The following is a 12,777-nucleotide window of genomic DNA, read 5'->3' as shown; positions in this document are numbered from 1 at the left end:
CGCCACATTCCGGCACTTCAGACGTCCGCGATAACAACGGCAAGCCATGACGCAACAGACATAAGCGATGGAACAAGGACGACAACACTGAAGACACGGCAGTAAATGCCGGATTCAGCAGATCCAAGTCCGGTCAGCGGAAAAAGTCGTTCAAAAGAAATAATCAGGGACCGTCCAGTCTGGACCGCATACTGGAGCGCTTGTGCCAAATTCATGGCACCCCGGACAAGCCAGCCAACCACACTAATAGAGACTGCTGGGTGTTCAAACAGGCCGGCAAAATAAATGCTGAAAACAAGGACAAGGGGCTGCACAGCGACGATGACGAAGAGCCCCGGCGTCCGAACATGGGGGGACAAAAGAAATCCCCCCCCCAGGTGTAAACAGTCAACATGATCTACGCCACTCACATCCCCAAGCGGGAACGGAAGCGAGCACTACGGGACGTCTATGCGATGGAGCCAGTCGCCCCCAAATTCAACCCATGGTCAGCCTGTCCGATCACCTTTGATTGTAGGGATCATCCTACTAACATCCGTCACGGCGGCTCAGCCGCATTGGTCTTAGACCCAATCATCGACGGATTCCACCTCACGCGAGTCCTTATGGACGGCGGCAGCAGCCTGAACCTGCTTTATCAGGACATAGTGCGCAAAATGGGCATTGACCCTTCAAGGATCAAGCCCACCAAAACCACCTTTAAAGGTGTAATTCCTGGAGTAGAGGCCCTCTATACGGGCTCTATAACATTGGAAGTGGTCTTCGGATCCCCGGACAACTTCCGGAGCGAAGAGTTAATCTTCGATATCGTCCCTTTCCGTAGTGGTTACCACGCACTGCTCGGATGAACCGCATTCGCTAGATTCAATGCAGTACCACATTATGCATACCTCAAGCTCAAGATGCCAGGTCCGCGCGGGCTCATAATAGTCAATGGAAACATGGACCGCTCTCTCCGTACAGAAGAGCATACTACAGCCCTCGCGGCAGAAGTACAATGCGGCCTCCTCCGGCAAACCACCAATCCGGAAACGACAACCTCAAGCACCATCAAACAAGTCTGGAGCACCCGGCAACAGGATCATCAGGAACGCCAAGAGCATGATTAGCAGTCCGGCCTCCGCTCAAGCCCCATCCAAGCAGCATTCGTGCCACGCGTACACAATTACGCACTCAAGATACCATGGGCATAGGCGGAGGCGCAACAACGACTCAGTCAATATTGCGGGTAACCGCCAAATACCTTCATAATCCTCCCCTTTTACCTTTCAGGACATCGCTTTAGTGCAGCATCCTCAGAAGAGCCGAATTGCCGGACTTACATGGGGGAGACAACCAAGGAGGCAATAGGCGTTGTGCACAGAAGGAAATACCCAGGTGGAATCTATTTACGATCATTATACCTGTTTTATCTATCTGTACACAGCCTACCCCTTGATAGGACATGTCAAATAGTCCTATTTATCTCCGCTTAATGCATCCATTGTAAACATACGTTTAAACGTATTATTCATCAATGGGAGATCATATATAGTGTCAGCTTACTATTCTTATTTGAGCATTTTTTTTCTCATACATGTTTATTTGATATTGCATCCGTACACCTTGGTACGGTCAGTTTGCCAGGGGCTTCTCATGGCGCTGCGTAATATGGCAAGTAAAGTCCGAACACTTTCAACAGTGCGGCACTCCGAACTTATGGCACTATATGCATCAGCTCCGAATCATGTCTTGGGTCTACAGTTGGGATAGCCCGGCTCCCTTGTTTTGGTGCCTTACGTTCCATTATATCGGCTAAGGTAGCGAAGGGAGAACTACTGCGATTGTGTCCCGGTTCTTCCGGACGAGCACCTCAGTAGAGAAAGTCGAAAACTGACCGGCATGATATGGTGAGAGTTGGTTGCTGTTCGAGAGGTCTTAAAATCCTTAAAGATTTTCCGCTTTAGGCGATAAATCGGCTTCGTCCGATATAGGCGTGTATAGCGCCCCAATTCGGCCTTCCGGATTCTAGGGGCTTCGCCGAAATTTAAAATTATAGACTTCTATGGCTAAGTGAAAGTTATAAAGCCGCATAGTCCGATTGCCTTGTTCGCTGCGCCGGATACCTCCTTAAGGGACCAAACATTTGGATAAAGAGTGTCCGGGTTTTCCATGAACACCCCAGTACTAGTTACGTGGGGGCGGAAGCCGACGACTGGCCTACTTTCAGAATTTTATAAACAGCCGCACATAAGGTAATATTTTAAATTAAACAGTGCTACATAGCACAAGTAAATTCGTCTTTAAATTACAACAATGGCAGAGGTACATTTAGTCAAAGATCTTGTCCTTGGTACACTCATCGGCCACGAGACGGGCGCCCTTCATAACACCATCATAGTACTTCTCGGGATGGCGATGCTCCTTGCCCTCTGGCGGATCGTCCTTCACCAGCTTCTCAGCATCCGGCTTGCCCCAATGCACCTTCGCGCGGGCAAAGGCCCGGCGGGCACCCTCAATGCAAACAGATCGCTTGATGACTTCAAGCTGCGGACAGGCATTCACCATTCGCTTGATCAGGCCAAAGTAGCTAGTGGGCAGGGGCTCACCAGGCCATAGCCGGACTATGAAATCTTTCATAGCCACTTCGGCCGCCCTGTGGAGTTCGACCAACTGCTTTAGTTGGTCACTCAGAGGCATTGGGTGTTCGGCCCCAACATACTGGGACCAGAACAGCTTCTCCATTGAGCTCCCCTCCTGGGCACGGTAGAACTCCGCAGCGTCTGATACGCTGCGTGGCAGATCTGTGAATGCCCCTGGAGAGCTCCGAATTCGAGTAAGTAAAAGAAACGCCTCCTCCACATGTTTGCTTTGCATAAAGAATTTCTCACCCGCTGCTATCTTTTTGGCCTCCTGGATTTCCTGATATGCCTTCTCGGCTTCGGCCTTGGCGTCTTTCAAACTCACAAGGGCCTTCGCAAGCTCGGCCTCTTTCATCTTCAGATCATGCTCCATGGACTCGTACTTCTTGCCGAGGTCCCGGAGCTCTTGCTGTACCTCGCCCACTCTAGCACTTTGCTTTTCGCGCTCCTTGCATTCCAAGGCCGCCTTGTCTTCGGCCTTGGACAACGCCTTCTTCAGGGATGCCACTTCGGCGGTGGCCCTTGTTACACAGTCATGATGCTTTGGCGTTAGACTAACCAATTTTGCCTATCTTTAAATACATAAGAGCGGGGAATTGCTTACCTTTATTCTCCTCGAGCTGCCTCTTCGTGAGGCCGAGCTCTCCCTGCGCCTGCTCTAGGTCCCGCTTTAGTTCGGCAACCTCGGCTGTGCGGGCAGCAGCGGCAAGCAGCACAGCCTGCTTATGCACATGAATACTTATTATTAGACTCCTACGGATTATAATTGACCCTCCGTTTGGCTTTTCTATCCGAACACCAAACAGAGTATCAGGGGCTACTACCTATCGGGTGGTAATTTTACACATATTTATTACTTACCTCAAAGCCTGTCAGGAGGCTGGTGCAAGCTTCGGTTAGTTCGCTCTTGGCGGACGAAACCTTCCGAATCACCGCACTCATAAGAGTACGGTGCTCTTCATCCATGGAAGCGCCGTGAAGCGCTTCCAGCAGACAATCCGGTGCCTCAGGCGCAACGGAAGTCCTCGATACAGACGGCTCTCCCTCCCTAACGAGGGGCTGTCCGCCTGAGTTTGGAACCATTGAAGGTTCCGGGACAGTGTTCGGCTGAGAGCCCGGCCTACTATGGCTCTCATCGACACGATCCGTGGGGATCTTGAACCCCGCGTGTCTGACATCTGGAATCCCGCCCTAGGGCGTCTCCAGAGTCACCTCCCCCCGCTCTGGGAGTCTTCAGGACAACACCTCCGCGTCATCCGTGGGTTGAGGAGTAGTGGCCGTCGGGAGTGAATTCATCTCTGAATCGCTCAGGGACCCGGAGGAAGATACCTCGGGATGAACCCTAGCCGGACTGCATATATGTTCGGCATTATAAATACAAAAACTATAAAGTGAAATCATGATAGAGTGCGGACACTTACGATCACACTGGGGGCTTCCCCCTGGGCAGCCACCCCTCCTCGCTGTGAGCGGCCGTGGCGGAGTAGTCCGGAAGGGACACCTTCCCCTTCTTGGACGCCCCAGCCTCCCCTTCTGGGGTGGCTTTTCTCTTTTTCTCCTCCCCAGTGTGGGGAGGTAGAGTTTCTTCTTGCTTCCCCCCGCCTCCGCGGGAGGAATCTGTCTCGTCATCATCGGACGACGTGGGTATGATGGCCTTGCCCCGAGGGCCTTTTCCGGCCCCCTGGTCCGCCTCCCCGGGCCCCTCATCCATTCCGGATGGGGCATCTTCTTCTTCTTCCTCTTCCTCCCCTTCGTGGGAGGAGTGCGCCTCGTCGTCTTCGGACGAGGCTTCTGGCACAACCTTACGCCGGAGACCCTTTCGGGTCCCCGGGGCCTTCTTTTCGGCCTTCTTCTCCGGCATCTTATACGGTGCCGGGACCAACATCTCCGTCAGGAGAGCATCAGCTGGGCCTTATGGTAGCGGAGCCGGACCGTAAACCTGCTCCGCTGTCTTCACATAATCCTGAACAAGTATGCACAGCTAATTAAGACTCCCCCATGAATATATTGGGAAGAACCGAATCTAGTAGGAAGTCTGAGAACTCACCCGACTAGGAGGCCGCGCGGCGTGGAGCCCGCGGTCCTCAGATGTGGGAGGAGGTACTTTGGAGGCCTTGAACAATACCTTCCATGCGCCTTTGTGTGTCATGTCATAGAGCTTCTGGAGCGTCTGGTGTTCGGCCGGGACGAACTCCCATAGATTGAATGCCCGCCTTTGGCATGGCAGAATCCGGCGAACGAGCATGACCTGGATCACGTTGACAAGCTTTATATTCTTGTCCTTCATGCTCTTGATGCAGGTCTGGAGTCCGGTCAGCTCCGTAGATTCGCCCCAGGACAGGCCCTTCTTTTCCTAGGAGGTGAGCCGCATGGGGGCTCCGGATCGAAACTCGGGGGCCGCCGCCTAGTTGGCACCGCGCGGCTCGGTGATGTAGAACCACCCGGATTGCCACCCTTTTATGGTCTCCGCAAAGGAACCGTCCAGCCAAGTGGCATTAGGCATCTTGCCCACCATGGCCCCTCCGCACGCCGCTTGCTAGCCGCTTACAACCTTCGTCTTCACGCAGAAGATTTGCAGCCATAGGCCAAAGTGAGGCCGGATGCGGAGGAAGGCCTCACATACGACGATGAACGCCAAGATGCTGAGGACGAAATTTGGGGCTAGATCATGGAAATCTAGCCCGTAGTAGAACATGAGCCCGCGGACGAAGGAATGAAGTGGAAATCCCAGTCCACGGACAAAGTGGGCAACAAACACGACCCTCTCGTGGGGTCCTGGGGTCGGAATGACCTGCCCGGCGTCCGGTAGCCGGTGCACTATGTCTGCGGCCAAGTATCCGGTCGCCTGAAGATTTGTGACGTGCTTCTCCTTGACGGTGGAAGCCACCCACTTGCCTCCTGCCCCGGACATGTTTAGCTATGCGGAGAAGACTTGGGCTTGGGCGCTGGAGCTCGAGGGGGCAATAGTGGGCAAGGGATAAGAAAGGCGTGGGTAAAAATGAGGAAATCTTATCCCTTTATAGAGGCGACAAAAGCGGTGTGCCTCCCTACTTGCCCGTTGGGAATCGCTTGCTCCCCAAGCGCCACGATTGATGGCGTGGTGGGGTTACCCATACCCATATTGATGAGAATCCCGTGATAAGGGGACACGATCTCTGCTTTGACAAGACATGTCAAAGAAACCGCCTCGCAATATGCGTTGTGGCTGGTTGTGGGAAAACGGTTCGATCCGACCGTAATAACATGTCACGTCGTCTAAAAAAGTTGCCAGCAGATTGCATTTGTGAATTATCATTCTCTCTACATCGGTATGTAAAGATCATTTTGTGAATCCGGACACGATTCAAGTGTTCAATAATTACTTTGGAGTATTCGGAGGAGGAACCCGCCTTGCAATGCCGAAGACAATACTGTGCGCCGGACTCATCGTCATTGAAGCCTGGTTCAGGGGCTACTGAGGGAGTCCTAGATTAGGGGGTATCCAGACGGCCGGACTATATACTTTGGCCAGACTGTTGGATCATGGAGATACAAGACTCAAGACTTCGTCCCGTGTCCGGATGGGACTCTCCTTTGCATGGAAGGCAAGCTTGGCTATTCGGATATTGTGTTTCCTTCCTTGTACCTGACTCCATGTAAACCCTAGCCCTCTCCGGTGTCTATATAAACCGAAGAGGTTGGTCCTTAGAAGGCCGATCACAATTACAATCATACCATCATAGGCTAGCTCTTAGGGTTTAGCATCTACGATCTCGTGGTAGATCTACTCTTGTACTACCCATATCTTCAATATTAATCAAGCAGGAAGTAGGGTTTTACCTCCATCGAGAGGGCCCGAACCTGGGTAAACATCTGTGTCCCTTGCTTCCTATTACCATCGGCCTTGACGCACAGATCGGGACCCCCTACCCGAGATCCGCCGGTTTTGACACCGACAACGATCCCCCTCCTGTGAACAGGATGAAGGGGATGGCACCACTGGTGGGTTGGGCCTCCCCTGAGTACATGAGGCCCAGATGCTCATTGCGTTTCCTTTTTCTCTCTTTTTTGGCTTTATGCTTTTTTTAAAGGCACTATTTGTATTTATTTAGCCTATCAGAAGATTTTGCAAAATATGAAACTTGGCTCGTAATTTGTATTGCAATTTTTGACATTGCCACAAGAGGTTCGAGGTTAAAGAGAAAAGCTTAGAATCGTGTTTGAATTTAAAAGGTTCATTAAGGTGCTATTGGACCACTACATTAAATCCCGGTTTTTTGGAAAACCAAATAAGGCTGTTTTCAGCTTGATAATTACTCAGTGATTAATTGCAACAATATGACCATTTTAGTTTCGGCACTAGTCAAACTTTTATAGTTTGACTTGAATTTAAATTAGAATTTGAACGGGGTTTGGATCAACGCGAATTTATCAACGGTAACCGTGGTGACGTGGCAACATTAGTGGAGGATTACTGTAACTTAAATATCCGGGCGTCACACAAGTCTAGCAAGGACATCCGGCCCCCAGCCCAGACATCCGGCGCCCCTACGCAGCTGTGGGACGAGAGCCCATGTAAACTCTCTCCCACTTACCCCTTCTTGGCCCTAGACTATATATACTCCCCCACCTTCTAGCCAGGGTTAGCAAAGTGATAGCTCATTTGTATGTGAGCTTTGCTCCTACCACTCCTCTTGAGAGAGAGAGAGACTACCACTCCCATGGAGTTCAAGACCTCCATGTGAGAAGATCCCTAGTGGATGAAGCCCCCGATGGGGAAGATCCTCCATGGACTCAAGGCCTCCTTCTAGGAGATGAACTAGTTACGTTTGTATCCCCTTTGTTGGATTTGAATAATGTATCTCTTTTTGTGTTCATGGATCTAGCACATGTGCGATCGTTTCTTGTTGATTTGAGTGTATTCTCTCGTTCCCCTCGTGTTTTCCCTCGTGTTCTTCGCGGGATCCCGTCCATTTCGTGAAAGATCGGCCTTAGGGTATCCACCCTACATCAGTCGGGCTGTCGGGTCTGATGTGGCGAGCGTGCCCGAGCGCCCCTATATCCGCCCTATATTTGGGCTGGATATGGGGGGTGTCGGTCAGCCCGGACGTTTGAGGGGCCTGTCTGGGTCAAAAAATCGTGACCGGCGGCCCGCCCAGACGTATAAGGCGGGTTTGAGAGGTCCGGTTGTAGACGCTCTTACAATCTGTTTTATCAAAGTTAGAGCGTGGAGCATTGCACATGATATTTCCCCGTTTGTACATTTGCCGCTTGCGGTGCCAACTCTAGGTATTCACCAGGAAGGAAGGAATGTCTGTGCCAGCCATCTCTCTGGTAAAGCATGCATGCAGGCCAATGATTCTGCCCTACAAAAGCACGGACACACACCACGCTAACACATCTTTTGCAGAAGCCGCAGCCATCATATTCATCCGCACCAGAAAGAGGAAAAAAGATCCATTGAACTCATCGATCCACGAACCGACCACGCAACGACCATTCGTCCATCATTTCGCTTTCCAGGGAAAAAGGATCCCACATTGTGCTTGGGGATGCACGAAGGAGATCACTCCCAATTCTCAAACACAACAGACGTACAGTACTAGTAGTACACAGAAGAACTGAAACATACACAAATAATGGAAATGTGCAGTAGATATTATATAAAAAAAACAGAAGAGATCCCTGTAGGCAGTAAGAGCAGCTTGTGCAATTTGGCACTGCCCAATGTGTACAACAACATTACGGAAGAAGAACTGTCAATCGACAAGAGGTAAAACATAAGAGGTTCCACACTAGCTGTTTCCAATCGCCACCGCCGTTCTTCCCTAAAAAGTAAAAATCCTAAAGCGTAACCCAGGGCTCCTCCCAGATGCTCGGTAATTACAGGTTCTGGGTCATGGTGTATTAGATAGCTCCCCACTAAATCGAGACCACAGGATGAAACCTCTAGTTAGTTAGTTAGGTCTCTTTGCTCTTGCCCTTTTTATTACTGGTCTTGGATGACTTCTTGTCCTGGGTCTTGGTGGAACCTAGGTTTACCCAGGTGTAGTCGCTGGGGATGGTGAAGGGGTCGGTGTTGTCCGCGACCTGCGACAGGTTCACTGGCTTTGCTCTCGAGTTCTTGGATGTCCACCTCAGATACGAGCTCTTGTGGGTGTCCGGCTTAGGCATGATGGATCCCGGACCTGGGCTCGCCAGCAGGCTGGGGCTCGACATCGGCGTGAAGAACTCCTCTGGCTCTACCAGGGGAACAAACTTGTTGAAGGTGATGACTACCCTCACAGTCGGAACAACAGGGATCGCAACCTGCATCAACAACATAGTCATTAATTAGCTGAATCCACACATAGCACTAAATCACAACCGAGCATCAATGGCCGAACTGAATTACGCCATCTCTAGTCGATAGCTGCATCCAACTCATAATTCTTATGAATAATGCATGTGGCTATGGGGAGCAACCAATCCCATGCGTGTTTCCAACAATAAATTCTTCAGAAGCAATATGATGTATAGTCTTCAGAACATGATAATAATTAAGAAAAAGGATATTTCAGAAAGTGTTAGTGCATTGGATACTGCTCCCTTTACTACTCAACTCCCCATTTATCGAACCTGAAAATTGCCTGCTCGCTTATAAAGTGTTAGTGCAATGCACCATGCAGATGAGCATCTGAGCTTAGTGGGCTCACTTATAAATTGTCTCCCTACAAACTGTCCCACATATACACAAGTCGAGCTTTCACTGCATATGCTGCCCCTAGCTGCTGTTCTTGATGCTACAAACAGCTAGATAGTCCCAATAACAGATGATTCATTAATTATTTTGCTTGATTCACATAACTTCGGAGTGTTGAAATTGATGCTTCACCATGTTAAATTGCTACAAAGTAATTCTAAATTCATGTCAAATTTGCACAACCAGTGAAACTGAGCGATTTGTTTGCCAAGAAACAGTACCAGAGCTTGGCTTGCCTGCCGCTAGAGCAGGAAACTAGACTGAACGTTACCTTCACAGGGAATGTCCCAGTCGGGAACTTGGTGGTGAGCAGCTCACGGAGGCGGCGGACGGCGCGCATACGGGTAGCCAAGATGTCCAGCAGGGGCAAGAACTCGTCGACGCTCAGCGGGAAGTCCTCGGTGAGCCACACGGTTGGTCGCAGTGTCTTCACCGTCTCCTCCTCCTTCCACTTGGCTCCCCCGGTCGTTGCGTTCCGGCTGAACACGCCGTCCTCGCCGCGGCCCACCGATGCACAGGTTGGCAGCCGTCGCGGCACGTCCACGCTGTTCCTCCTCCTCTGCGGCGTCCCCATATGCGAGGGTGGTCCTGCCACGCTGCGCCGGCCAGGCACGTAGCAGCTGCGCCGTGGCGGGGGCGGGGGGATGTCGGCGACTAAGAAGTCGCCGTCCTCGTCGTCATCCCGGATCTCCAGCGGCAAGAACTCCTCGTCGTCTTCTCCGGCAAGCTCGAAGGTCAAGTCCTTGCGGCCGGAGCTGGCTGCCTTGAGCGTGCGGAAGGAGAAGACGACGTTGTGGACGTCGAACACCCGCGCCTTCCACTCCCCAACGCTCTCCGTCTTCTCCTTGCGCAGCCACGTGGTCCTCGGGACGAGCCTAGCGGAGGTGATGTTGAGCCCCGGCCGGTAGGCGGCCGCGTCGGAGGTGGCCGCATCCTCGTCCCCGGCGGCGGCGGCGGCCGCGAACGCGTCATGCACCTCGCGCTTGCCGCGGTGGAGCACAAGGAGCGATCCCGGGGGGAGGCGGCGGCCGCCGGCTTCAGTCTCCTCGCCGAAAAAGAGGAAAGAGTGGTCAGCCCGCCGAATGCGGAGGCCGTCGAAGCCGGCGAGGGTGGTGTCCGCACGCAGGTTGGCGCCGCGCTTCCATATCCGGTAGGTGTCGGACGGCGCGGCGCGCGAGAGGAGCGGCACGACGGAGCTCTCGAAGTGGAAATCCACCTCGAGGTAGAAGTCCTGGACCCGGCGGAGCGCGGCGGAGAGCGCGGGCGCCCGGCGGCGGAGCTTGGCCCAGGCCGCCAGCCGGTGGGCGCGGAGGAGGAAGGCCGCGATGTCCTTGCACCCCAGGCAGAGCGCCTCCTGGAGCGGCGTCCACCCGGCGTGGTTCTGGAGCGTGGGGTCGGCGCCGGCGGCGGCGAGCGCGGAGGCGAGGGAGGGGAGCCTGAGGCGCACGGCGAGGTGGAGCGCGGTGTCCCCACCTGGGACGTCGCGGCGGTCGAGCGCCGCGGAGACGGACGCCGAGAGGCGGGCCTCGCGCGCGGCGTCGGCGGCGGAGAGGATGCGTGAGGGGTGGGCGAGGGGCGGGAGGCCGGCGAGGATGGCGGAGAGGCCGGCGGCGTCCCGCAACGCGACGCAGTGGTGCGCCGGGCTGTGCGCGTAGTCGGAGGGCCGGATCGGCGCGGAGGACGTGCGCTTGGGTCGCGCCGCGGCGGGGAGTGGCACGGGGGATGGGTCCTGAACTGACATTGCCCGCTCCTGGTCGGGGATAGGAGCTCTCCTCTTGGGATTCTCGTGGCTACTTGTTGGGTTCTCTTCCTCGGCTGTGGGGGTGGGGGGAGCTATCCTCCGCGAGAGTGCGTGCGTGGGGATCGAGTGGAGTGGGGAGCGGTGGAGGTTGGGACCGTTGGGTGGTGAACCAGCTGGGGAAGAAACAAGAAACACGAGAGAGTGGTGTCGAGGATGGGCTAAAAATGGACCGGGCCTAACCGGGCACATGTGTTCATGTACTACCATCAATCAGTCTAGTTCGTCCTAAAAAATAAAACCAACCAGTGTAGTTTTTGCTCAAAAAAAAATTTCAAAATCAGTGTAGTATGACCTAAAAAAAGCAATCAGTCTAGTACCACAAAACAAACTCAGTATCACAGATTTTTGACAAAATCCTCGATATAAAAAATAATAAAAAAACTGAACCCTGATAAGTGTCGCAAGTGTGGCATGAACACATGGCAACTCTGAACATTTTTTGTGGCAAGTTTAGTGAAGCGAGGATGGCAACTTTGGATGTCAAGCATGATAACTTTCTTTTCGAATGGCAAGTGTCAGTTTTTTGGGGGGGTTTTGTCCGGATGGTAACTTTATTTGTAAAAATAGTCAGGACCGGATTGCTTCGTGCCACAAGTGTGGCACTTATCGTTCGAGAAAAAACTCACTAAAATAGTGACTGGAACTCAACAAAAAGTTATGTAATTTTTGGATGCACATGTGCTACAACCACTCTCGAAATAATCCTTATGCAATTCGCAAGACTCGAAACGCAACAACTGAAATACTATGCATTAGCGCCCATTAAAGATACAGTAATCGTATTCAGTGAACGTTCGCACGAGATGCATGGCAAAACGAATGATTTTCACAGCAATTCATGTTGCAGGAACATGGCGAAAATTTCGAGTGAGCACGGCAATTTTCATAGAAATATCCTATGTTGTCAAAATTGCCAAGTCTCCTATGAAGAATTTACCATAAAGATGTTCGCAAATGGCATCCCTCTCAACCAACATTCGTTGGCTATTTGGGATCCTACAGATAAGGTTGTTAGGGCATCTACAACGGCAACCCATAAATTTTATCATGCATCCGTCCGCGGATAGGGGTTACCACTTCACGAACACGGATACAGGAGACAACTATCAAACTGTAGCCGCATAGATTTTCACAACAATTTAAACCAACCGGACGAAATTCGTTCAAACAAGTCCGGATTTCATATATACATACCGAATTTCATGTAGACTTGAGCGATTTCATTACAAGTACATCAAAGCGGTGCTTGGCAGACTCTGGAGTATAATTAATACCTAATCTAAATGACCGCTGGTGTGGTCCCTGTGTCCGGCCATCAGCCCCGAGACCTGAATCTTCGTTGTCTCCAGTTCCACCTCGACCCTCTCCACTCCGCCTCTGGAGCCCCGGGAATTGAAGTTGTCCGCCTCCACGTCACCGCCAAGCGACTAATCGGTCGAAGATGCTCAGCCCACCAAGCTTGGCGTCGACAGGAGGGAAGGAGCGGTGGCCTTCCTGGGACACGAGCGGCACCGACCTACCGTGAACTACTCTTCCTTGCTGCCCGCAGCGCCCGCGGATGTGCCTGCTTCTTCGTGGTCGTGGCACCGGGGCGCGACCTCCTCTCATCGGTCTCGTCAAACAATGTCTCGCCT

At 52.4% G+C, this 12,777-nt stretch overlaps 1 protein-coding gene across 1 annotated transcript; it reads right to left on the bottom strand.

Moving 5' to 3' along the window:
* Nucleotides 1–8,237: 8,237 nt before the first annotated feature.
* On the bottom strand, nt 8,238–11,276 carry LOC123044700 (ankyrin repeat domain-containing protein 13C). The gene is made up of 2 exons (XM_044467529.1): nt 9,614–11,276; nt 8,238–8,909 (listed from the first exon to the last, which is right to left on the bottom strand). The coding sequence occupies exons 1-2, from the start codon at nt 11,081–11,083 to the stop codon at nt 8,562–8,564; spliced, it is 1,818 nt and encodes a 605-aa protein (XP_044323464.1). The 5' UTR covers nt 11,084–11,276; the 3' UTR covers nt 8,238–8,561.
* Between the last annotated feature and the right edge of the window lie 1,501 nt (nt 11,277–12,777).

This window comes from Triticum aestivum, chromosome 2B (genome assembly GCF_018294505.1).
Source record: "Triticum aestivum cultivar Chinese Spring chromosome 2B, IWGSC CS RefSeq v2.1, whole genome shotgun sequence".
Classification (NCBI taxonomy): domain Eukaryota; kingdom Viridiplantae; phylum Streptophyta; class Magnoliopsida; order Poales; family Poaceae; genus Triticum; species Triticum aestivum.
This window is presented reverse-complemented; position numbering and strand designations above follow the sequence as displayed.

Bases quoted from the DNA above. Each gene is read 5' to 3' on its own strand.
- LOC123044700 (XM_044467529.1), bottom strand. From the start codon at position 11,083: ATGTCAGTTCAGGACCCATCCCCCGTGCCACTCCCCGCCGCGGCGCGA. The intron at 8,910-9,613 runs GTAACGTTCAGT...TTGTTGATGCAG, and splicing joins CTGGGACATTCCCTGTGAAG to GTTGCGATCCCTGTTGTTCC.